Raw genomic sequence first — 23,891 nt, forward strand, 5'->3', positions numbered from 1 at the left:
CAATATTCAAACTCAGTAATTTGGAGTGAGTTTTTATGTTATAAGTAGCTTGTTGTCACCAGAAAAGTATATCCGGTAAGGGGAAGGAACTACTTCTCCTTCCGCCGGTCAGTTGTGTGTGCACTGCGGCTCTGTGACGGAGCTGGCTGGGGGAGCCTATTTTTATTTTATTTTTTGTAAACATGAATGTTTTGTGAAAACAATTTGAGTTAACGGTTTTCAAGGGTGCCTGATTTACATGTGTTGTAAAGAACAGCAAAACGTGGAAATGGAATATTTTCTGACAAGGTTAAGAGTCGAATTTTTTTTATTTGTGTTATTTTCAACCTGTTTTACTGTACAAGTCTCTGAGATTTTCTTTATAATTAAATAATAGAGTAGTTTATTGTCTTGTCATTATGCAGCTATAATTTGGAATTGGTAAGCCTACAACCTACTTTTTTACTTTAAACACTACAAATAAAATACGTAAAAAGTATTGGTATTGGTATCGGCAATACCAGCCTGGGTATTACTTGGTATCAGATTGAATAGGAATTAAGTGGTTATCGCACATCACTATTTCTTTGTGTTGTAATATTAAACTCCGGTGGATTTGAGGACTATGGTTAACTGTTCCTCAGATCTCTGCAGGGGAAATCCAGACAGCTAGCTAAACTATCTGTCCAATCTGAGTTTTCTGTTGCACGACTAAAACATCCTTTGAACGTGCACGTTCCACCGTGGCTCCGTCTAGCGCTTAGCGTTGCCAAAGACGATTGTGATTGGTTTAAAAGAAATGCCAATAAACCAGAGAACGTTTATCTCTCATCCCGGAATGCTGTGTGGACTAGCAAGACCCTCCTCAGCAGCGTTGTGGAGAAAGGTCTGGCAATGTGAGACTATAACCGCCCCTCCCAACTCCTCTGCAATGTATTTGACCCGAAAATAGAAGAGAGCAGGTGCAAGCAATGGCGACAAAAACAACAGCAACAACACAAGCTTTACAGCTTTAAACCTACTGAGGACTTTGCCATGGCAAGTACGAAATGTACAGCGCTGAAAGGTTGTCCATTCTCCCCACTTTCCAAGTTGTTGTGATTTTGACAAAGGTCAACCAGAAGAAAAAGCCTTATTCCAACCAGTTGTATGATGGCAGAGTGCCACCTGTACCGGAGGTAGAGTTACTCCCGTTATTCACTTAGCCGGGGTAAGACCAAACCCTCGTCACTGCTGTGCACGTAAACGCACTGAGTGTAACTTACCAGGAGTAGGCTGTGGGTAGTCTTGCATTGCCAGACCTTCCTCCACAACGCTGCGGAGGAGGGTCTGGTTAGTCCACACAGCATTCCGGGAATGGACAAAAACGTGCTCTGGTTTATTAGCATTTCTTTAAACCAATCACAATCGTCTTGGGCGGTGCTAAGCGCCACACGGACCAATGGCACCTCTGCAAAATAGCCTCGGGAAGGAACTTTTAAGTTTAAATTCTACCACAAAGAAAGTGAAAGGTAACGGACATCCGGCCGAAATGAAAGACATGTGGTGGATTTTCCGGCGGCATCTGAACAATCCCGGAAGTGGAACGTTGTGGATAACACTGCTGAACAGCCACATCACTGCACACAGTACCTCCTTAAACAAAAATGCTGAAAACAACTCACTGACACTAGCTTCTGTGTCCATCTACTTGGCATTCCCACTCTTTCTGAAGTGCTCCTCCAGACAGTGCATCATGAAAGTGTAAATCATGCAGAGAGACAGTGGATGGATTAATTTACTGATCCTGCTGATTTGCATGATTAAAGTGGCTTTGTAGGCGGCAAAATGGTTGGTACCAGATCCAAAATCATATTAAGAAAACAGCTTTTTACGAGGATTTTGCCTTTGTCGTGTCTAAAGAAACAATGGTGCTAGGAAAAAATGTATCCAGCAGCAAGCTTCTGTAACAGGTTAACTACAACAAAAATGTAAATGAGCTTTTGAAAACAACTAATTAGCTCTGAGATGTACCTGAAACTTAAGCTGTTAGAAGGCAAATAGTGCATTCCCCCTTGGAAGTTTTCATGTTTTATTGCTTAACAACGTTTAATCATCACACCATATTGTTGCAGCTCCTCTTTTAACCATGTGTGCTGAGCTCTCCATTTTAGCTACCGAGTGAGGCATCACACTTCTGTACCATCTTTGTTGGGAGTCGCACATGTGCAGTAGCTAGGTAAGGACTACTAGCCAGTCAGAAGCAGAGGATGAGGTCGTGCCACGCTAGCAGCTAGGTGAGCATTATAACGTGTGTTACAAAGTGACGCACGTTCGTCACGGAAGTAAAGGCTGGACTACAATAGAGCTGTTTGGAGCAGTTGGTGAACAGTGGTTTCTGTTAGAGATGGTAAGTCCCTTTGGGGGGACTTTGGGCTTTTTCACTTTGTTAACCTATAACATGCACAAAAAAGATATATAACACAATAAAGGAAAGGGAAAAGGCCAAAAAGCATAAAATGAGCACTTTAATGTAAAACTTAAAATAGATCTCTAAATGTGATCTAAATTAATTACAAATATAAAAGATATGTTGTACATAATAGGACAAACCTAAACCATTACAGGTCGAGCCAAATCTTTTCCGAAGTTACATAATTAGTTGAAAGATCACATGTCAGTAGTCGAGGGGTTTCACTTGATTGCATGAATGCAGTTGTATCTGGAAGGTAATTGTCATGGCAAAACCTGCAACAATATTCTTTGCAAAAAGGTGTTAAATCAATCATTAAGAAATACAAAGAGTACTCTCTCAAAAGCTGAAGACAAGTTGAAGAAGAGTCTACTGGGTGGTGATGGGGCAGTGGATATGACACATGCCTTTAGTGTGGGAGACCAGGGTTTGATTCCCACTGTGATACATCAAACAATGTGTCCCTGAGCAAGACACTTAACCCCTAGTTGCTCCAGAGGCGTTTGACCTCTGACATATATATATATATATATATATATAGCAATTGTAAGTCGCTTTGGATAAAAGCTTCAGCTAAATGACATGTAATGTAACGTCTATGGTGTGATGAGACCAAAATGGAGCATTTTGCCCATTAGAAGAAATACCATGTTTGGTGTAAGGCTATGGAAGTTATGGCCATATATATTTGAAAATGGCCAAATCTTTATGGCTGTTATTTGCATCAATATAAGTTAAACATTGCTAGGGCTGTCCTCGACTAAAGAAATTCTTAGTCAACTAACACTTATACGATTTTGTCGACTAATCGATTAGTTGATTTAATTGACTGAGCTGTGCGCTTTGAGAGGTGGTTAAGACTAGAAAAGCACAATATAAATGTAGTTAATTAACCATCTGTAAAAGTGAGTTTCTCCACAATTAATCCTGCAAAAGCACCACTTTAAATCTTGTGTTTACCATAAATGTGCTCAGAAGTTTCTTGGAAATAAGTAATTAAGCATGAATAAGCATAAAAAATGACTAATCGACTAAAGAAATCGTAGTCGACTGATTAGTCAACTAATCGACTAACCGGGGATTTCCACTGGATTCGTCACGAGGACCCACAAGTTCTCACGAATTCACGTAGACTAGAACCACAAAACCAACAACAGTTTGTTTCCATCCAGAGGAGTAGAGGGCAAACGACTCTGTGCTGTGTTTTCAAGATGTGGAGCAGGGAAATAAGAATCCGCCGTGAGCATGGTGTATTTTATTTTGAAAATTAACCGGATAGATTCTGTGCTCGACTTCCTGTCCCACACTATCTGCTGTGTGCTGAATTGCTGCGGAGCTCTCCGTCGTCCGTCAAAAATAGAAGCTCTGCGTATCTGCTGAGGAGGGCTGCAGACTGACGGAACTGGGATGGAGTAGGGACGCTGACGTTCCGCAGTCTGTGGAAATACACACACTGACTTTAATGGAAATCTAATGATTCCATCGACGTTCCGGAGACGTTCCGGAGACGTTCCGGAGACGTTGCGGAGACGTTCCGCATCCAGTGGAAATTGCCGGTAAGAGGTGGCAGCCCTAAACATTGTCCACAATCACAAACATACAATCCCCATAGTGAAGCCTGGTGGTGGCAGCACCATGCTGTGGGGATGCTTCTCTGCAGCCGGCCCTGGAAGGCTTGTGAGGATGGAAGGTAAAAGGAATACAACAAACTACAGCAAAGTCCTGGAGGAAGAACTTATGCAGTCTGCAAGAAACCTCGGACTGGATTGATCAGTTAAAAAAGCTACATTAAATCTCCTTTAATTCAATATTGTATGGCAATAAAATATAAAAACTGTATACAAATAATCACTGTATAGTTTATGTTAAGGAAAAACTCAGGAGCAGCACAACTCAATTCACATATGTGAAGTAGTTTCGGGATACTGATGAATTGGACAAAAGCATTTAATCGATATTCATTTGAGGAGAGAAGTTAGGCAGGCAGTAAAGTTTAACCACAATGTCTTATCATGTCCCTAGTCTCACATTGCCCCACAGTGCTGCGGAGGAGGGTCTGGCTAGTCCACACAGCATTCCGGGATGGGAGATAAACGTTCTCTGGTTTATTGGCATTTCTTTTAAGCCAATCATAATCGTCTTTGGCAACGCTAAGCGCTAGACAGAGCCACGGTGCTGCTGCAAAATAGCCTCGGGAAGGAACTTGTTTTGGTGGAACATGTATTCCTTCAAAAGTTGTTTAAGTCCTGCAACAGAAAACTCAGATTGGACAGATAGTCTAGCTAGCTGCCTGAATTTACCCTGCAGAGATCTGAGGAGCAGTTAACCATAGTCCTCAGAAATCCACCAAAGTTTAAAAAGGCAACACAAACAAAGCGGAAGGTGACGGACATCAGGCCTAAAAAGAGTGACATCTGGCAGAATTTCTGGCGGCACCGGAGCAATCACGGGAGTGAAATGACATATATATAGACTATCATGTCCCCAACTCTCTGAAGTTCCTGTGTTCCTGAAGGACTATTTAAACTCATGCTGGAGGCGTTAAGTTTAGCTGAACTTCCAATATAAACAAAGATATTGCCGGCGTCGTAAACACAGATACTTAACCCAATTATCTCAGCACAGACAGAATGTGTTATGTGTTTACTTCCTCCATGACCTTGGCAGGATGAGAAAGCACTGTGTTATCATACAGCTGTCACGTCTGAACTACTCCTCTGCCTGGAAAGGTTATGAGGTTATGTTGGACATTGACCTGAATGGAACCTGGCCACCAATGTCTCAACTTACTTAGAGTTTGAAGCTGGGAATTCCACCACAGTTTTCTCTAAATTCTCTTTTTTTCAGGGTGTGACAAAAAAACACAGCATTCAATCAGTATTAGTATATCTGGATTGTCACTTTTTATTTTAAAATAGACACTGTGTCTGTAATTGAAATGTCTATTTTAATCCACATGTTGTATTTTCCCGAGTGACATTTGTGCTTGTTTTAAATGTGTCTGTGCCAACATTGACACACAAACATTCCCAAAAGTGTAAAGATGTTTACTGCTGCTCACAAACCAACACAGTCTCACTCCCTACTCGTCAAATGTATGACGCATGGTCAAGGACCCTGGCGTCAAGTTTCAACGAAATAGGGGTACCCTTGACGTTATTTTTTGACGAGGGGGTCCGTCAGATAGACATTCATGTTATTCCCTCACCGTCGGATATCGACGAAAGAAAAAAACACGCCCCCCGCCCCTTAACTCGAAATCTGTGACAGTTATTATTGGTATTTTTAGCCCAATAACTGCTGTTTTAATCAACATTATTCACGAGATATTATCATGGTTTAGATGTATTTATTTTAATGTTATTATTTCGGTATATTTCGGCCAGGTAAGCTGGATTGCTTTTTTGTTGATTTATATTTTTTAAACTATCATGCCACATCTATCAACATTTATTTAGATGTTATCATTGTATTCATTTCTTTACTTTAATAATATTATTTCGGTCTTATTACCGGTGAAATATTACAGTATAGGCTAATACAGAACATTACATACAGTCAGTGATTGTGTCACCAGCAACAACACGTTGCTCAGTTTTGTTCCAGTAAGTTATGAACCATAATAACGTTTAAACGAATCCGCGGAAAACTCCGGAAGTGACGCAGTATGTCCCGCTCAGCGGATACGAAGATAAAAATATATAATATTCGTAATATTGATGTTTTTTTCTAACGTTGTATTTGAGGAGTTAAACAATAAAGATAGTTATAATAATAAAATACAGTTTCATGTATTTGTCTCATATATTGTGTGCTCGGCCGGCCGGCGGGCGGCCTCAATCTGAAATGGAATCAAGCCATTTCACGGCGGACAGCAGAAAAAGGAGCCGAACGAGTCCCCCCACCCACCCCGGAAGAACTACAAGTGCTCAAGCTTTGTAACAGCTTCTGTGGCGTTTCTTATGGGAGTTGTAGTTTTAAAGTATATTGGTCTATTTCTCATAAGTAGAAGTTGGCAGTATATAATTTTGGATACACCCTGGGGTTGTTTGGGATGGAGAACACACTGGTGTCATCAGATTTTAAAAATCAAATCGTTAAATAGGTGAAAATAGCTTATTACCATATTTGACAGTGCTTACAGTAGGTAATTTGGTGACCATATCTACATGACAACTGAGGTCCAGAGCTTTCTATAACAGCTGGTTTTATGTGTGTAGAACCTTCTGTTGCTAAATGACAGGCCTTCATACATGTACTGGGTTCAAGGTTCAGAGGTCAATATTTCAAAGCAGGAGTAATGTAGGCTATCCTCTTCAGACTGACATATGTTACTCTCCAGGTTGAGACCTTTCCAACGATGTGTTTGCTATAGTCCTACAACAACGTTTAAATTTTTACACATCATGGAGACCACTATGCAGGAGATAGGCCTACTTTATTGTCCCCAGAGGGATATTTGAGTTCAAATGCTTCACAAATAACACTTGACATATTGTTTTATCATACAGCTGACATACTTAAAATAAAAAACAACATGAACAAAGTGATATAGGCTAGACTGAAGCACATCACACAGCAACAATCTATTGCTCATCTTTCACAAACAGTGACAAGAGCAACACAACCATGCTTCATATCATGAAGCTATTGCACACCCTCAATCTCAAGCAACATTATTTAAAGTTTTAATTGAGGTAGGTCCAAATTAGGCCTATATCATCATCAACGTTTTTATAGTTTAGAAATGTTAAGTTTACCCATATCTTCTGCCAGAGGATAAGAGCTCATACTTGGCATTGAGAATAAAGATAGAGCGGACCATATTCTGTGTGCTTGCCTGGAGAGACTAGTTTCTATTCCTCTACACAACCTTCATGAGAGTCATAATAAAATTCTCGGTAATGCAGCCTTGTATAACATAAACCATCTGATTCACCGTGGGTGTCTGCTCTAAATGATAACACACACTTTCAACACGGGCCTTCCAGCCAAAGGTGCATGTTGTCCATATGAACACCATTGGGCCTATAGGAGCAGAGCCGATGGATTGGTTCATCATTTATGACCTCTGATATCCTCTGACCCAGCTCTATCTCGAGAGTTACCTCAACTTCAGTTTCAAAGGGGGGGTCAGCTTTTCTTAGACATGAGTAGGGGGGGCACCAAGGAAAAAAGGTTGGAAACCACTGCTCTGACCCATGTCATGACCCTTTTCTCAGCTTGTGAAATGGTTGAATGAGATGTGTGAGTTTTGTCTTTGCAGTAGTGCTGAGCTAGAAGTGTGCCAAAAATGCCATATATACAAATGTTGTATATGTATACATACCCAAACAAAGCTATATACATCTTACTCAGTGAACAAAAACCTCGGTAACAATCTGCTTATCCTTTTAATTTCCTGAAAATGCTTCCTAAAACTAGGCTGTATTTCTAAACACTCAACTGTAGGTTTTTTATATAGTATATATAAGGCAAATCAAAGTGCTAAATATAAAACACAATTTTTTCATTATTAGTATTTTATTGTGTAAATTCTCACGTACAACGTGGAACATTCTTTCACAGACGAGATGTGGAATGTCCACGTCACTTCCGCGGATTCGTTTAAACGTAGACAAATACATTAAACTGTATTTTAATATTATAACTATCTTTATTGTTTAACTCCTCAAATACAACATTAGAAAAAAACATTAATATTACGAATGTTAGGCCTATATATTTTTATCTTCGTATCCGCCGAGCGGGACATACTACGTCACTTCCGGAGTTTTCCGCGGATTCGTTTAAACGTTATTATGGTTCATAACTTACTGGAACAAAACTGAGCAACGTGTTGTTGCTGGTGACACAATCACTGACTGTATATATGTATATTGAAGCAATCCTGGCGTTAAAGACCAGCTGATCGCTGCCCGATTCTTTGAAATGAATGGCCGCATTGCATTAGATTGGGATAGGCCTATTGGCTTTGAATGCTTCCTGCTCGGATCATATCGTAATGTTCTGTATTACAGCATATACTGTAATATTTCACCGGTAATAAGACCAAAATAATATTATTAAAGTAAAGAAATGAATACCATGATAACATCTAAATAAATGTTGATAGATGTAGCATTATAGTTTAAAAAATATAAATCAACAAAAAAGCAATCCAGCTTCCCTGGCCGAAATATACCGAAATAATAACATAAAAAGAAATACATATAAACCATGATACTATCTCGTGAATAATGTTGATTAAAACAGCGGTTATTGGGCTAAAAATACTAATAACTGTCACAGATTTCGAGTTAAGGGGCGGGGGGCGTGTTTTTCGTCGATATCCGACGGTGAGGGAATAACATGAATGTCTATCTGACGGACCCCCTCGTCAAAAAATAACGTCAAGGGTACCCCTATTTCGTTGAAACTTGACGCCAGGGTCCTTGACCATGCGTCATACATTTGACGAGTAGGGAGTGAGACTGTGTTGCACAAACACACACTATCAGCTAGCTACCATTCAAGAAAAGTATCTAAAAACGAGAATATATATTTGCTGATATGTATTTGCATGTAAATATATATATATATATGTATGTGTATTGAGAAAACAGCGAAGAAATGGCCAAAACTCCATAGCGCCCCTTTAATCTTCCTTTCCACTTAAGTTCATCTAGTTGGTGCTAGCTAAATCACGGAACCCGCTGTTTATTTTTGGACTGCTCGCTCACTAACAACACTCATGTCTGTGTTCCAGGCCCCGCAAGATTGGTATGGGATCCCAATGCAGTCCCCTATGCCTTAAAAAATGCAAGAATAATTTGTGTGTCTGTGCTGTGATTCAGATCCACTACCAAATGTAATGGGTTATTTCTTAGCCCATGCTACACTCATGGATGTATAATAAAGCCTGGATACAGTGTTTTAGGTGGAGCATCCACATATAAAATTACCCTGATGATCTGCGCTGCAGGCCAACTAGAGACCTCAGCCAGCCGAGTCAGCTGCTTCCGGTTTAGCATTCTGCTAACTTGAATGGGGGTTACATGATTTAATCGTGCGGCTCTTCTAGACTTACTAATTTCGGACCGAATGGATCAAATTCTGATAGTCAAACGATTGTGACGCTCAAAAAAATGTATCCACTGATTTACAGACGTCTCCTTTGCCATGTAAGTCTATGGGAACAAGCATTTTTGGGCCAGAGGGCATTAAGTGACGGACACAGAAGTTGTTATTCCACAGTTTGGCTGCTATGTCAAATTGGCTTCAAAGCCCAATGCTTGGGGCTGAGCTGGTTGGTTGATTTGTGTCTACCATACACTAGAAGATTTTGAACAGACTTTGAAAAGACTAAAGTCTTACACCCTCTCACATCTAAAGACAATCATCCCATATCTAACGAAAATGACGTCATACGATGTAAAGACTGCTCTTGCAGGGTCACAAATTTCAAGACTACAACTAGATTCAATTTGAAAAATGTAACCAAGCTAGCTAGCTACTGCTAGCGTCAGCTGGTAACTTAAGGGAACGTTTGCAGATTTACCGTTTTGCCGTACATGCAGATGATTGGCGGCAGTACCCGAAGGTCCGCGTTCATCCACTGGTAAAACTCCCGTTTGATGACTCGCTTCAGAAGGGTTGAAAATGGGCAACTTCCCCTCTTTAGCATTTAGCTTAACAATCATAAACAAAACTGGCTCTAGCCGTTTGCTGCTTCCTGTTTGGTGCTGGAGGGAGTACACCCATTAGTAGTTGACAATGTTCACATGATTTAACTTCACCAGCAAGACTTAAAACCTACGATAATATCAAACACGTTTGAGTTTGTCGGGAAAGAGGCTGACTCGTACTAAGTTTTATGACCACCTCACACCAAACGATAGAGACGATGGTAGCGCACCCCATGTTACTGCCGGCTGAATAATGTTGGCTGTGTAAACTGTTTACTGTATTACAGTGTCCTCTTACAGACCACACTGGTTGGGGGTTGAATAATGATAATTGAAATGGACTTTTGTTGTCTATTTATTACCATGCACTAAGTTGTATCTAATTCATTATGTGGTATTTCTCATTGGGGGTAGCGGGGGAATCTTTTGCTGGTCGATCCAAACATAACAGTGGAACTTCTCACAAAATTATTGATTGTCCTTGTTGGCATATGACGTTAATACAGGTGAATTTACCAACAACACATATTGTGTGCCAAATATTCATGCTTAAAATTAGCTTGAATGTGTCTGTTTGGACTACCCCCGGCTGTGGTAGAAGTTGCTTTGCCGAGTATAAATATCAGAACACTGGCTAAATGTAGTAGTCCCAGTTTGAGCTTCTCACACATAGCTGCTGGTAGCGTTACCAAGCTAGATAAGCTTTCGCTTTCCATTGAAGCGCCAGCTGAATAAATAGTGCAACATGAACATGTATTCCTCTTCAGTGGCAGTAAACACAACACATGGGGTGGTTGAACGCTGTTCCATTGGTTGACACTTAGCGGCGGTATGTGCAAAATGTAGCAATTAGCCAGCAAAGACAACAAAGACTGCAAGCAAACATGAATGTAATTAACACAGGGAATGAAGAAGGAAATGCATTCATGTTTGTCAGGCCTCGAGGTTACAGACAATGAGTTTTGGTGGGAAAATAAGTTCTGTAAATAGAAACTCTGGATGTTTACAAGGCTGGCTCATCGGATCATCTTGTTTGTGGAACAGCCCTCAGATTCATATCTTAATGGCCACAGTCAAATGAAATGCTGTACTCTGGAGATCCAAACATTCTCTAAAGTTAAAAAGGGAAAAGCAGCATTGAAACAAGTGACTTTAATTGTTGGATTTTTGTTAAGTGTATTTACTAAAACTCTTCTGCTCCATTACAAGTAATTAAGTAAGTAAGTCCTGCATTGAAAATATGACTATAAAAGTATTAAAACTAAATATAATATTAAAAGTTAAAAGTTATCAATACCGGGAAAAACTGCTCCAGCTTTCCAACTGTAATCAGAAAGCAGGGGCGACACTTTGTTTCTCCGTCTCCGCCTCTAAAGTCGGTACTTGCTCCGAAGCTAATCCCCATCACTCTCTCACTCGCTCTACCACACACTCCCCAGCATACACACATGCCGGCCCTGCTATTCTCTTAAAGAGATACGCTAGAATGACGCAGACACCAGCACACAAGTACAAAACTCAGGCCACTTACGTAGGCTACAGCAAAAGCTCTGCGTAGAGCCCCTGCAGAAGCATCAATCCGACTTTACACTGTTATGGTGGGTGTCCATACGTGTTGTTTTCACGGATGGGATCGGCCCGCTTCCCAGCATTGCACGCTTGTGAGCTTGCCACCAGTTTCTCTTCACTGACCACTGACAAGCAAAGAAAAGTCTACACCCTCCTACAAACGCGATGGCTGCAGCTGATTGGACGAACGCGTCACGTGGGGCTGGTTGCTCCTGAATTTCCAAACCGACCGTAATGGCAGCTGATTCGGAATACGATCTTGTATTTCACGAAAACAGTTCACCGAAACGTGTTTCTGAAAACATTTGAAGTAAGAAATAGGCTTAGCAGTTGCTGAATCTGTCTTCATTTCAGATTGACAAAGATCAGTTTAAAATATTTTCGTCAGCTTTTGAGAGGCGGTGAGCCGAGCCAGATGCGACTCGACGCCCCCCTTCTCTAAAGTCCCCGCGACGCTACCAGAATGCATTGCACGGCTGCTCCCATAGAAATTAATGGGAAGCGGGGAAATGACACTGACAATGGACACACACCATTACACTGCATACAATTTTCAAAGTTTCTTCCATTACTATAAATTATCTGCAGATGAAATATTACCTTGTAGTACCTTGTGTGGAGGGACTCCCTGACAGAGCCTGTCTCCCTAGAGAGCTCCGGCAGGCTCCTTAGCTCCCATTGATGGATGGCACTTTAGGGAATAGTAGCTGTACGATGTCATCTTGCTGTCATGCAACGTTTCAATAAAACCACCATCAACAAGGTCCACATACACAAAATGGACAAATTATACACAGTAACTTATGTTGTTTTCATTTCTGGTGCTGCTGCCTTTTCTCTCCCCCAGCGGACTAACGTGCTTCAAATGTCTTTATATCTTGCAACAAATATGAGTGGCCGAGCTTATAGAATGTACTGTATCAACATCTATTCTACAGTATATGAGCATTAAAGTGTAGGGTATGTGAGGAAAATGCATGTTTACATACATAATTAAATTGTGCCTGCTTACTTAAACATGTGGCTGTTTGTGTCAGTATACATAATTAATGAATGTGTGTGTTGGGAGGAAGGGCAGCTGTTCTTTTGACTTTGCCTGCCAGCAGAGGCAAAAGAATCCTGTAGGTAACAGGAGGCCTCGCTCCACACTGCCTTACTGGCACTAATCTCAGGCTCATGTCGTGTGAAGCCAAATTTAGTGGAGAGAAATCACAGGGGGCAAGGTGTGCTCAGTCTGTGATTTCCTCTGTGTGTGTTTGAGTGTGTCTCTAATAACCTCTTTGTGTATCCACTAAGTGTGTGTGTGTGTGTGTGTGTGTGTGTGTGTGTGTGTGTGTGTGTGTGTATCTTTCTTCAGCATAATATTGCTCTATTTTGTGACATGTTCTTGTATTTCTTTTTATATGAGAAGCAAATATTCCCTGAAGCATACAAAGATCAGAAAGATTCTCCAAAATGAGCACATTTTGTTTATTCTCGCTGCTTTCATGGGGTTATTTGGTGTGGGTTAACTGTTAATAATAGAACTCAGAGCAAATTATATTTAGGAGTAAAGGTTAACGGTTGGGGTGGAGAGTATAGGTTAAGGTTATAGTCAGACTTTAAAAACACTATTGAACCAGATGCCACACATAATGGTTGTGACTCAACAAAGGACCTGTACAGTAGCAGCTTCAAAGCTCCTTTCTTCAGAAAGTTTGAGTTCAGAGGATATCAAAAACATAGTCACCAGGTCATAATTAACTATAGCTGAATTGAATGTAGTGAAGAAAAAAACTGAATGTTTGCCTCTGAAATGAAGGGGGAGTAGAAGTATAAAACTATCATAAAATTTCAAAAAATGAATGTACATCAAAAACTTCAGTAAATGCAATATATTCTACACAGGCTTGAAATGTGCTTAACAGCTGCCTCCCACATAGATTATTCTTGCCTTTTATAAAGTTCCTTCAGCTATAAAGACAATCAAGCCTTGAGTGAATTGGCACCATAGACTATATAAATATGGATGTAGTCTTGTGACGTCACCTATAGGTTTCTGAAGAGCCAAAATGAAACTCAAAGTGGGCGGCTCCCGGTGGCTCTTGCCGTCGCCATTTTAGCAGTGCCTGACGTTTGCTAATCCGAAAATGGGCAAAGATGTGGCGTGTGGATGGAGCTGAGGCGGGCTGAATGAAGACCACAGTCTGTGCTCGCCTCATGTGATGGCAGCCTACCTGTCACTCGAAATGGAACGCCCTTAATTGTGCAGAACCTTAAGCCTTTCACATGGCTATTTTGCTGTAAAGTCGGGCATTTTAACATTTTTGGAAGCCAGCCTCAAGTGGCGACTCGATGAACTGCAGTTTTTGGCACTTCCACATTGGCTTCATTTTTCAGCACCGGAGGTTGCCGCTTGATTGGCAAGCATTATTATGCCATTTTCTAAGTTTGTTACATCAGTCTTAGTAATCAGTTTACATGCAAAGCAAGTGTGGAAATGAATTTGCTGTTGCAGGCTCGAGAGACAGGTGCAAATGTAAAAGGGGGGCATGGAAGGGTTTCTAATCTTCTGCTCACTGTGTAGAAAGAAGTGTGTGTCTTTGTGTGTAGGTGTAATTATGTTATGGGGGTGTGGATGGTGTGTTGGTGTTCAACAGTTATCTACGGTATGCGTGCATTCACAAACAGTGTCATCTATTAATACTCTCCTGTGAGACCTTGCTTACTAATTCCCACTGACTGCGAAGGCAGCAGACAGGCCATCAGACAGGGTGAGTGTGGCGACGCCCGGAAAGAACGACATGTAGGAAAACCGACCCGGGGTCAGCCTTCATCAGATGTGTCATTTACAGCTTGAGCAGCTCAGCCGAATGACTACTGCTTTCTCACTCAGCTCATATGTGTCACTGATTACAGTTTCATTAAAAAAGTAATAAGTGCAGCTGGCAGCCCTTGATGAACAATGAAATTGCTGTTGCGCTGTTCATAACAAACTATATTTCCATGGAGAAATGTGACAGAGGCAGTCGAAGTGGAAGGCAATCGCAGGCTTGCAGCAGAGCGGGGTAAACACTGTTGCTGATGAGCTGAGAGCTTGCCCATCAGCAGAGCTGTGATCAGAGCCATGTCGCTGTGTGTCTGAGTGCCTGCATATGTGCGTCATAGCGTGGCTGTTTTACTGTGTTTTCGCTGAACTAGTCTTGTGTGTGCATTTGTGGGGCCGTACCTGTGTTTGTGCCTTCATCTGTGTGTGGACCAGTTATGTCAGTGGGTTTGCAAAAAGACAAATGGAAGAAATTGGAGTTACTAGGTGGGCGCAAAGTGTAAATTAATCCCTTCCTGGCATGCTGCATTTATCTTGTGTTTTAAAGCAGCTTGAGAAGTTTGTCTAGCACAGCAATGTTTCAGTGCGTGCAAGGGGAAGATTAACTCAAACAAACACACTTTGATCATAGATCATGGGGAGATGGAATTGGTGCGCTTCGGCAGCAATGGCAGCCATTTCACCATTTCCTCTGCGCAAGCAATGCATAAATACAGACTGTCACAGTGATTCACATTTACAGTATGGTTAGTCACTGGTATGATACAAAGGGGCTTTGGTTTTATTTTAGCAGCCTAAAGATAGATTATATCTAGAGGAAAGGTGACTAGTCAACTCTGACTGTCACTGGACAGCCAGACCGGGGTCACATAGTGCCTTTAAATCATTGTTATTGCTTGTTTTGACCTTCTTTAACCTGCTGCAGTGTACTGGCAAGCATCTTGCCAATATTCTAAGGCACTCACAGAGATTAAAATGATATGCAAAGAGTGTTCGAAACAGCCTTTGAGAGAAATAATACCAAGGTTTGTCTAAATGTGGTTTTACTTAAAGTCTTCCTCAAGTCAAAATGTGTTTTGCTTGTTGTTACTTCTCCTGAATGTTTGAGCTTATCTGTGAAGAATGACGCATGTGCACAGTTTGACACTAGAAGGCTGTTGTCACATTCATCTGCTGAAGGAGGAAGGTTTCTCTGTGCTCACCCTGAATCTCAGTTTAATGTGTACATACATGAAACCTCCACTGCTCGTACACTGAGAATGGACATTACAGTGAAGTAAGAGACATGTCATGTCCAGCAGTTAAAATTAGGAAATTAACAATTTTGGCATATTCACAGACTCTGGATTTTACAAGGAATAGATGTTATTTTATGATTTTTTGACAAGGTGATAGAAAACCCTTCTCAGTCTATCAGAGTATTTTTAGGTTTGTCTCAAATGCTTAGAAGCTTCAGTTTACAATGGTAATCTACTTCAAATTCTTTAAAAAAAATGTATTATTATGAAACTGTTCGCTTGACCACGTGAGGGCTAGCAACTCAGCTGCAACTATAGGATGTCGAAAAAGTCAAGAGTCTGGAAGATGGCAACTAAAATGTTGAGTGCCAGATATACCAAAGGAAACTGGCATGTCACCACTCTAAAACGAGTCTGCCAAATCTCCTGAAAACTGTAACAGCTTAGCCTTGATAAAGTATGATTGCCATGCCTTTTACATACATACACACGTATATGTATCATTTATTTGATGTGATTATCCAACTGACTCAGTTTTCTGTAAACATCTCTGCCATCTGTCAGCAGCAGCAGAGTGCACAGCGGCTGGCTAACTGCCTGCTGAGCTGACAGGCTGACAGACATAAGTTAACTAAACTAAAAGTGTGTATATGTAACTTTCAGTTTGTGTTGATTCTAGCGGCCGCTTTGTACAAAAGTGATAGCGTTTTACCACTCCTGCTGTCGTAAAGGTTTTTTCTTTATGGTGCTGCATTACCCACTGTACATTACTGAGTTAGTGTTACGGGGAGGTCATATAGTTGCGATGAATGTTTTGCTCAGACAGAAAATCATCCATTTACAATAAGAGAATAAGTTACAGATGCATTGTTGCATTTCATGTGTAGCATACGGTAACTTAGCCTACTCTATATGTATCATGAGCTAAACTAAGTAACATTATCACTGTCACTGTGTCACGAGCCAAAGCATTAAGAGTTTGTTGTAGCAACCAACGTAATAATAACTTAGATTAATATAGCGCATTTCATGAAACCCACAGACGCTTTACACAACTAACGTTACAGGGGGACAAGGGAACAGAACATAGTAAGAAAACATAAACACAGAGTAAAAGGAATAAAATGTCTGCACTAAATGGAAGGAGGATGTCATTTAATTAAATTACACTGCCCACATTAAATTACGTCGCGCATTGTGAAGTTATTTTATGAATAATAATCTGTGACCCATTAGAATGTGTTACTGTAGCGGCGTCTACCTGCCGCAAATCATTCTGGACTCTGCGGGAAAAATCGGAAAAAAGGCAAATTTCCTTACTAAAAGCTATATAAAAATGGCGTTCTTTTCACTTTTAGTCTTGTTTGCTGTTACAGGTCATTTAAGACCATTGTATGAAAATCGACAGAGCTTCAGAAACATTAAAAAGTTACATATAGTCAATTTAACCCTCCTGTTGTCCTCGGGTCAAATTTGACCTATTTTCAAAAAGTTTCTATATCACAAACTTGGGTTTATTTCAACCAAATTGTTGAAAATGAAAAAAGAATGTAAAAAAAAATTGACAAAAACATTGGAAATAGTGACAAAAAACTTGGATAAAAGTGAAAAAAAAACCTGAAAAAAGTGCCGAAAACTAAACCAAAACAATTTTTTTATTTAAAATTTTGACCCAGAAAAACAAAAATTTGCTTGTTGGTCAACGGGAAGACAACACAAGATTTAGAGTTAACTAAACTAAATCCTTGCGCAGAGTCCGTAGACTGATTGATGGACTGCGTCCCCCCGTCTCCAGTCTCCCGTTTACCCCCCCACCCCCGCCCTTACAGCACGTCTGGCAATGATCTTTAAAAATCCGTTATATCTGGATTCTTTCTTGTGAGTCCCCCTTTTTGAGACAAAAATAATCTGAGTATTGTGCTAGATAGCTGTTATTTGCTGAGTTGTTTCTTCTAAATGGCCCATTAGAGAGAAAAACAAATTAATCACAGAAATGCAGTTGTTGCTGCATGAAGGAAAATAACCACAATCAAACAAAAAGCAGACCACAGTGCTGTAAACTAAGGGGAAAATGGAGCTATTGAATACACAGACGTTGACCCTGACTCAGAATCAGAGAATCAGAAAAACACTCAGTGTGCCTCAGGACTAAAATCCCCTACCTGTCTGTTATAGCTTCAAAATAACGTACTCTGTGCAACTCTCTGGCTGAGCTCTCTAAAGCTCTTGCAATGCAAAGGACTTAACAATATAAAATAGGGTCTGTATTTGGCTACCTAAGTGAGTGCTTGAACATTTATTCGTATTATAGAATCAAGGCAAAATTGCCTTGTCGGACAGCTGGCTTTTAGCGAAGTTGGAATCAATAGCACAGGTTAAACGGGGACATTCCTCCAAAACAGACTCAGTCTGTTGTGGTTCAATTAACAACTACAGCAGTCCAGGTGGGTTTGCAGGTGGCTGTTCACATTAGGCTTCTCACATAAATCCGATTCTGCTTTGGTGCTATATGGGTCTGACTCAAGGTTTTCTGTATGCAGCTTGCTAAAAGTGAGAGTCAAAGCCATGGACACGTCAGTGAGCTAACATGAGTGTGAAAAGCTGAACTAAGTGGGAATCATAGTTCTCAGCTTTGACCTGAAGGGTAGAGACCTGTGTGGGACTGTTGTAATCCCGCTCCTTCCCGCTCCGGGTGGATTTCCGACCATTTCCGGCCGTTCCCGCATCTTGTGTGTTGGGTTCCGCCGGCATGACAAACATTAGATTGATTGTCAATAGACTGACCATTGATTTTTGTATCTTCTCCCCTCCTGCAGGGAAACTATTTATTTTAATGTGTAGTATTAATAAATATGCATATCTGTCGTAATAAGTAGCAAAATTATGGTAGCAAAAGTACATTCAAGTGTAATAATTAGTGCAATATAAGGGCAAAGTGACATTGTATTCATTTATTTATTTCAGTTATTTTAGAACGAGTTGTTGGCTGTTGTTTGCTTTGCTCAGGTTGTTTTATTTTGTTTCATTTCCCTGTCTTTTAAAGTGCTCATATTATGCTTTTTGGCTTTTTCCCTTTCCTTTATTGTGTTGTATATCTTTTTTTGTGCATGTTATAGGTTTACAAAGTGAAAAAGCCCAAAGTCCTCCCCAAAGGGACTTACCATCTCCAACAGAAAACACTGTTCACCAACTGCTCCACTGCCTCACTTTGTAGTTAAAAGAGAGAGCTCAACACACAGGGTGAAAAGAGGAGCTGCAGCAGTGTGCAGCAACAACAACAAAAATTAAACTATGTAAACCTATTCAGGTACAACCTCTAAATACAATCATGGATCTGAAAATTACCATAATATCAGCACTTTAACACTCAACTTCATGTTAAAGTCCCTGTTGATTGGATAACTCCGGTCGCCGTAGGAGAAAGGGGCGGGGCACAGTGCCCCGGGAAAGAAGTGAGAGAGAGAGAGTAGAGGAGTGTTAATAAAGCATTTGGCTGGTGTTTAACTGGATGCACTGTGTGCGTCACTGATTTTCTAATGAAACCAAGCTAGGGGAAAATAACAGTCGGTTACAGCACTGATCAGGAGCAGCGCTTCTAAATCCCGGGACCCGCTGTCTACTCTCGCGATATTTGTGTTGGGTCCCTCTGGATCCCAATCCCAATGCAGTCCTCTACTGAAGGGCACTGATTTATAAAGAACTGAATGGACAAGGAATCATGTGGTTTATCCACTGTTAGCAACCGGAAATTCTACTGAAATCTCAGGTGTATGGATTTCTGATAAAAAGCTGAAAACTAAAAAAAAATGTAAAATGTAACAGTAAATACTGTCTTTTCATTCCATTAAACTGTTTTTTTCAAAACCTATTCGTTGTTCATTTCTTGTTCATGATTGATTTATTCTCATGTTGTCCTGGTTTAATGTCTTGAAATGTTTTGATGTGTAAAGCACCTGGTAAACTGTTCTTGAAAATCATTTGCCTTCTTCCTCTTAGTAGAATTACAAATTGAGAATGAATGGTGGAGTGCTTCAATCAAATTGTTCTTTTCTCCTGTCCAACTTGATTTGTTTGCCTTTCAGTGGAGGGAGAACACAAATCCCCCATGATGTGCTTTCAATTTATTCACTACAAAGCACCAGAATGCTTCCGTGCTTTTTCGCTGCGCTCTCTCATTTGCACTTACAGTAATACAAACAACATCCTCCCACATTTGCTGCCTATTCAAAAGCAATTAACGATGCTTGTTGACTATCTGAATGGCTTTTGCACTCAAAGACTCACATCTTTTTGAAGTTGCACACGGTGTATTCGGGCCAATCGATGTAGCACACCACCCGGCCGGCGTCCTGGTATGTGTTGGAGTAGTAGTACTGGGGGAAGGCCAGGAGCAGAGCCAGCACCCAGATCACTCCCACCACCACCTTGGTCTCTGTGGACGACATGCGCTGCTGCAGAGGGTGGATGATGGCCATGTACCTGCAGGGGTGAACGGGAGCAGAACGGTGAGCAACACCTGAGCCTTGACCCTAAACCCGAGAAAACGTTACATATCAGTCACCACTTTGGTATGATCATCACTAGGGCTGGGTTAAAATAATCGATTATCCAATTAAAATCCATCTTTGTTTGAGTGATCTGTTCACTATTAATAAAATCCCGAAATCGATCTTTTAATGTATGCCTTTTCACCATGGATGTATGTGGGCATCACGTGATGGGCTGGGAGAAGTTAAGGGGAAAACACAGGACATTCAGCCAGGTAAATGGTGTTCCTGTCCCGGGAGTCATACGGAAGATTCAATTTAATTTTATTTATAGTGTAAAATCACAACAGAAGTTATCTCGGGACACTTTACAGATTAGATTAGTTCTAGACCACACTCTATAATTTACAGAAACCCAACAATTCCCCACAAGAGCAAGGATTTGGTGTGACAGTGGCATGGAAAAGCTGTCAGAGGCAGAAACCTCGGACAGAACCTGACTCTTGGTGGGCGGCCATCTGCCATGACCAGTGTTTTAACCCAAACCACAAACTTTTTTTCCAATCTTGACCAGTTGTTTTGGTGCCTAAACCTAACTGTCGTCGCATCAGGACGCATTTTGTCGGCTAAACAAAATTAGTATTGTAACTGAAATGTCCCAAACTTAATTGATATTGAATCAATCACAAATGTAATCTAATTGGGACCTTGTGAATCGGAATCAAATCGATTCGGGAAATCGTTAGCGATACCCAGCCCTCATGATCAACTATTTTTTTAAAGATCATTTTGGGGGAATTTTAGGCCTTTATTTTGACAGGACATGTTGTCAGACACTTAGAATATTAATCTGAGCCTGTCAGTGGCAAAACGAGCACTTTTGTGAAGGTAAATACAAGCTGGACAATTGCCCTATTAACATTACATTGTAGCTTGTTTTGCTGCTGCTGACTGCAGCGAGCTCGCTGAATACTGGACCAATGTCAAAGATTGTTGTTCCCATCAGTGAATTAGACAGAAAAACATAGGAAAAGAGGTTGAAAAATACGGTAGTTACCCTTTAAAGCCTTTTCAACCACATTGAACAACAATTTATGTGACTGTCCAAATGTTTTATAATTGCACTGTACATCAGAACAGTCTGTTCGGTATAAAATATATATATAAAGCATAGCATAAATTAATTTAATTCAAAGAAACAGAATTAGTTTTTGGCCTAATGGTGGTCATTAGCTTACTTACCTTCTGCATCAATGTATATTACAGTAGACAATGCAATGCATAAATACATACACTAGGATTGTAGTCATCTGATTTAAAAATATGACTCTAATCTGTTGCAGTAACTGTAGCTGTAGGAGAAACAGTTCCCAGATCACACTTATGCAGCTCAGAAATCTATTACATTTTTAAGATAAGAACTACAAACCAAATCGCAAATCAATTAGATTAATATGCAAGTGTTTGATTGTTCACCTAAAGGCAGACCGGAGGCGAGGATAAAGAGTTGTACAGATGGAGGCTCCATTGTTCAGTGTGATCACAAGTTATTAAGCTCCTTGATGTAGGCATAGTGTAAAATGGCCCATTTGTGTTGGAGTCATAAACTGAAAATAGAGTTGAAAGGGTAAGTCAAACTTCACACTGAATACCAAATCTTCTAACTGCTGGAGACTGCTGTGTGGGTTTTCCCAGGCAAATCATCATCATATATTCTGGTTGTGCACATTATTATTTCCTTTTTGGCAAGAGGTTCATGCCATTAGAAAATGCAACCTCTCATTGGGATTCAACTGAATGCAGAACGTCTGCGGACCGGCGCCGCTGTGTGTCGGCTCCGTGCTCCGCCATCCGTCAATACCCACCAGATCTGGATTTGTTGCGGTACGGCTGCTGCCATGACTGACAGCTGTAGTCATGAGGACCCATGAGATCTCGCAAATTCACGTAGAAAAGAGCCACAAAACCAACAAAAGTTTGTTTCCATCCAGAGGTGTAGAGGGGAAACAACTCTGTGCTGTGTTTTTAAGGTGTAGAGCAGGGAAATATGATCCGCCGTGAGCACGGTGTATTTTATTTTGAAAATAAACTCGACTTCCTGTCCCGCACTATCTGCCATGTGCTGAATTGCTGCGGAGCTCTCCGGCGTCCGGCTAAAATAGAGGCTCTGCGTAGACGTTCCGCAACCGGTGGAAATTGGGGGTGAGTGCAGAAAGTAATTACGTAATTAAGTGGCTAAAACCAACAATACCTACAATTAAGTATTGGATTGACATTATTTATGATATCTATAAGATGGAAAGAAAAAATTATCTTGAAAAGATGGTAAAGTTGAATTAAGTACATCACAGCTGTATGACAGTCATTTGTAAATTGAGGTCTTTATTTTTTTAAAGTAATTTAAGTATCATGTTTCTTCTCCGTGAACCATCACCTTATCGTGGTGGAGAGGTTTGTGTGTCTCTGTGAACCTGAGGGCTGTGTTGTCTGGAGCTTTGTGCTCCTGGTAGGGTCTCCCAAGGCAAAGTGGTCTCAGGTGAGGGGCCAGACAAAGAATGGTTCAAAAACCCTATGAGTGATCGAGGTAGAGATGGAGTGACCCTGCCCGGAGGAAGCCCGGGGCCCCCGTCTGGAGCCAGGCCCAGACGGTGGGCTCGTCGGCGAGCGCCTGGTGGTCGGGTTTGCCACGGAGCCCGGCCAGGCACAGCCCGAACAAGCTACGTGGCTCCCATCTCTCCAGCCCATGGGCCCACCACCTGTGGGAGGAACCACTGGGATCGGGTACGCTGTCACATGGGTGGCAGTGAAGGTCAGGGGCCTCGACGGACCAGACCCGGGCGGCAGACGCTGGCTCTGGGGACGTGGAACGTCACCTCTCTGTGGGGGAAGGAGCCGGAACTGGTGCGGGAGGTGGAGCGCTACCGGTTAGATCTGGTGGGCCTTACCTCTACGCACAGTCTCGGTTCTGGAACCGTACTCCTGGATAGGGGTTGAACTCTTTTCTTCTCCGGAGTTGCCCAGGGTGTGGGGATACTAACAAGCCCCCGGCTGAGCGCCGCTACGTTGGAGTTTACCCCGGTGGACGAGAGGGTCGCCTCCCTACGCCTGCGGTTTGAGGGGGGGAAAACTCTGACTGTTGTTTGTGCATATGCACCAAGCAGGAGTTCGGAGTATTCGGCCTTCTTGGAGATCTTGAGTGGAGTCCTGCATGGGGCGCCAGTGGGGGACTCCATTGTTCTGCTGGGGGACTTCAACGCACACGTGGGCAATGATGGAGACAACTGGAGAGGCGTGATTGGGAGGAACGGCCTCCCTGATCTAAACCAGAGTGGTTGTTTGTTGTTGGACATCTGTGCTAGTCATGGATTGTCTATAACGAACACCATGTTCGAACATAGGGATGCTCATAAGTGTACCTGGTACCAGAGCACCCTAGGTGTGCTCTGATGATGATCGATGATCGATTTTGTAATCGTTTCATCTGATCTGAGGCCGTATGTTTTGGACACTCGGGTGAAGAGAGGGGCAGAGCTGTCAACCGATCACCATCTGGTGGTGAGTTGGGTCAGGGGGTGGGGGAAGACTCTGGACAGACCTGGTAAGCCCAAACGTGTAGTGCGGGTAAATTGGGAACGTCTGGAGGAGGCCCCTGTCCGTCAGACTTTCAACTCACACCTCCGGCGGAGCTTTTCG

General features: G+C 41.5%; 1 protein-coding gene across 2 annotated transcripts in view; it reads right to left on the reverse strand.

The window, feature by feature from the left end:
* tacr1a (tachykinin receptor 1a) overlaps window positions 1-23,891 on the reverse strand; it is an 81,903-nt gene that overhangs the window by 28,305 nt on the left and 29,707 nt on the right. For both annotated transcript variants that reach the window (XM_028578968.1, XM_028578966.1), the window contains exon 2: window positions 19,996-20,190. In XM_028578968.1, coding sequence (XP_028434769.1) covers window positions 19,996-20,190 — 195 coding nt within the window. The remainder of the gene's footprint in view (window positions 1-19,995; window positions 20,191-23,891) is intronic.

Source organism: Perca flavescens, chromosome 5, assembly GCF_004354835.1.
Source record: "Perca flavescens isolate YP-PL-M2 chromosome 5, PFLA_1.0, whole genome shotgun sequence".
In the NCBI taxonomy this organism is placed as follows: domain Eukaryota; kingdom Metazoa; phylum Chordata; class Actinopteri; order Perciformes; family Percidae; genus Perca; species Perca flavescens.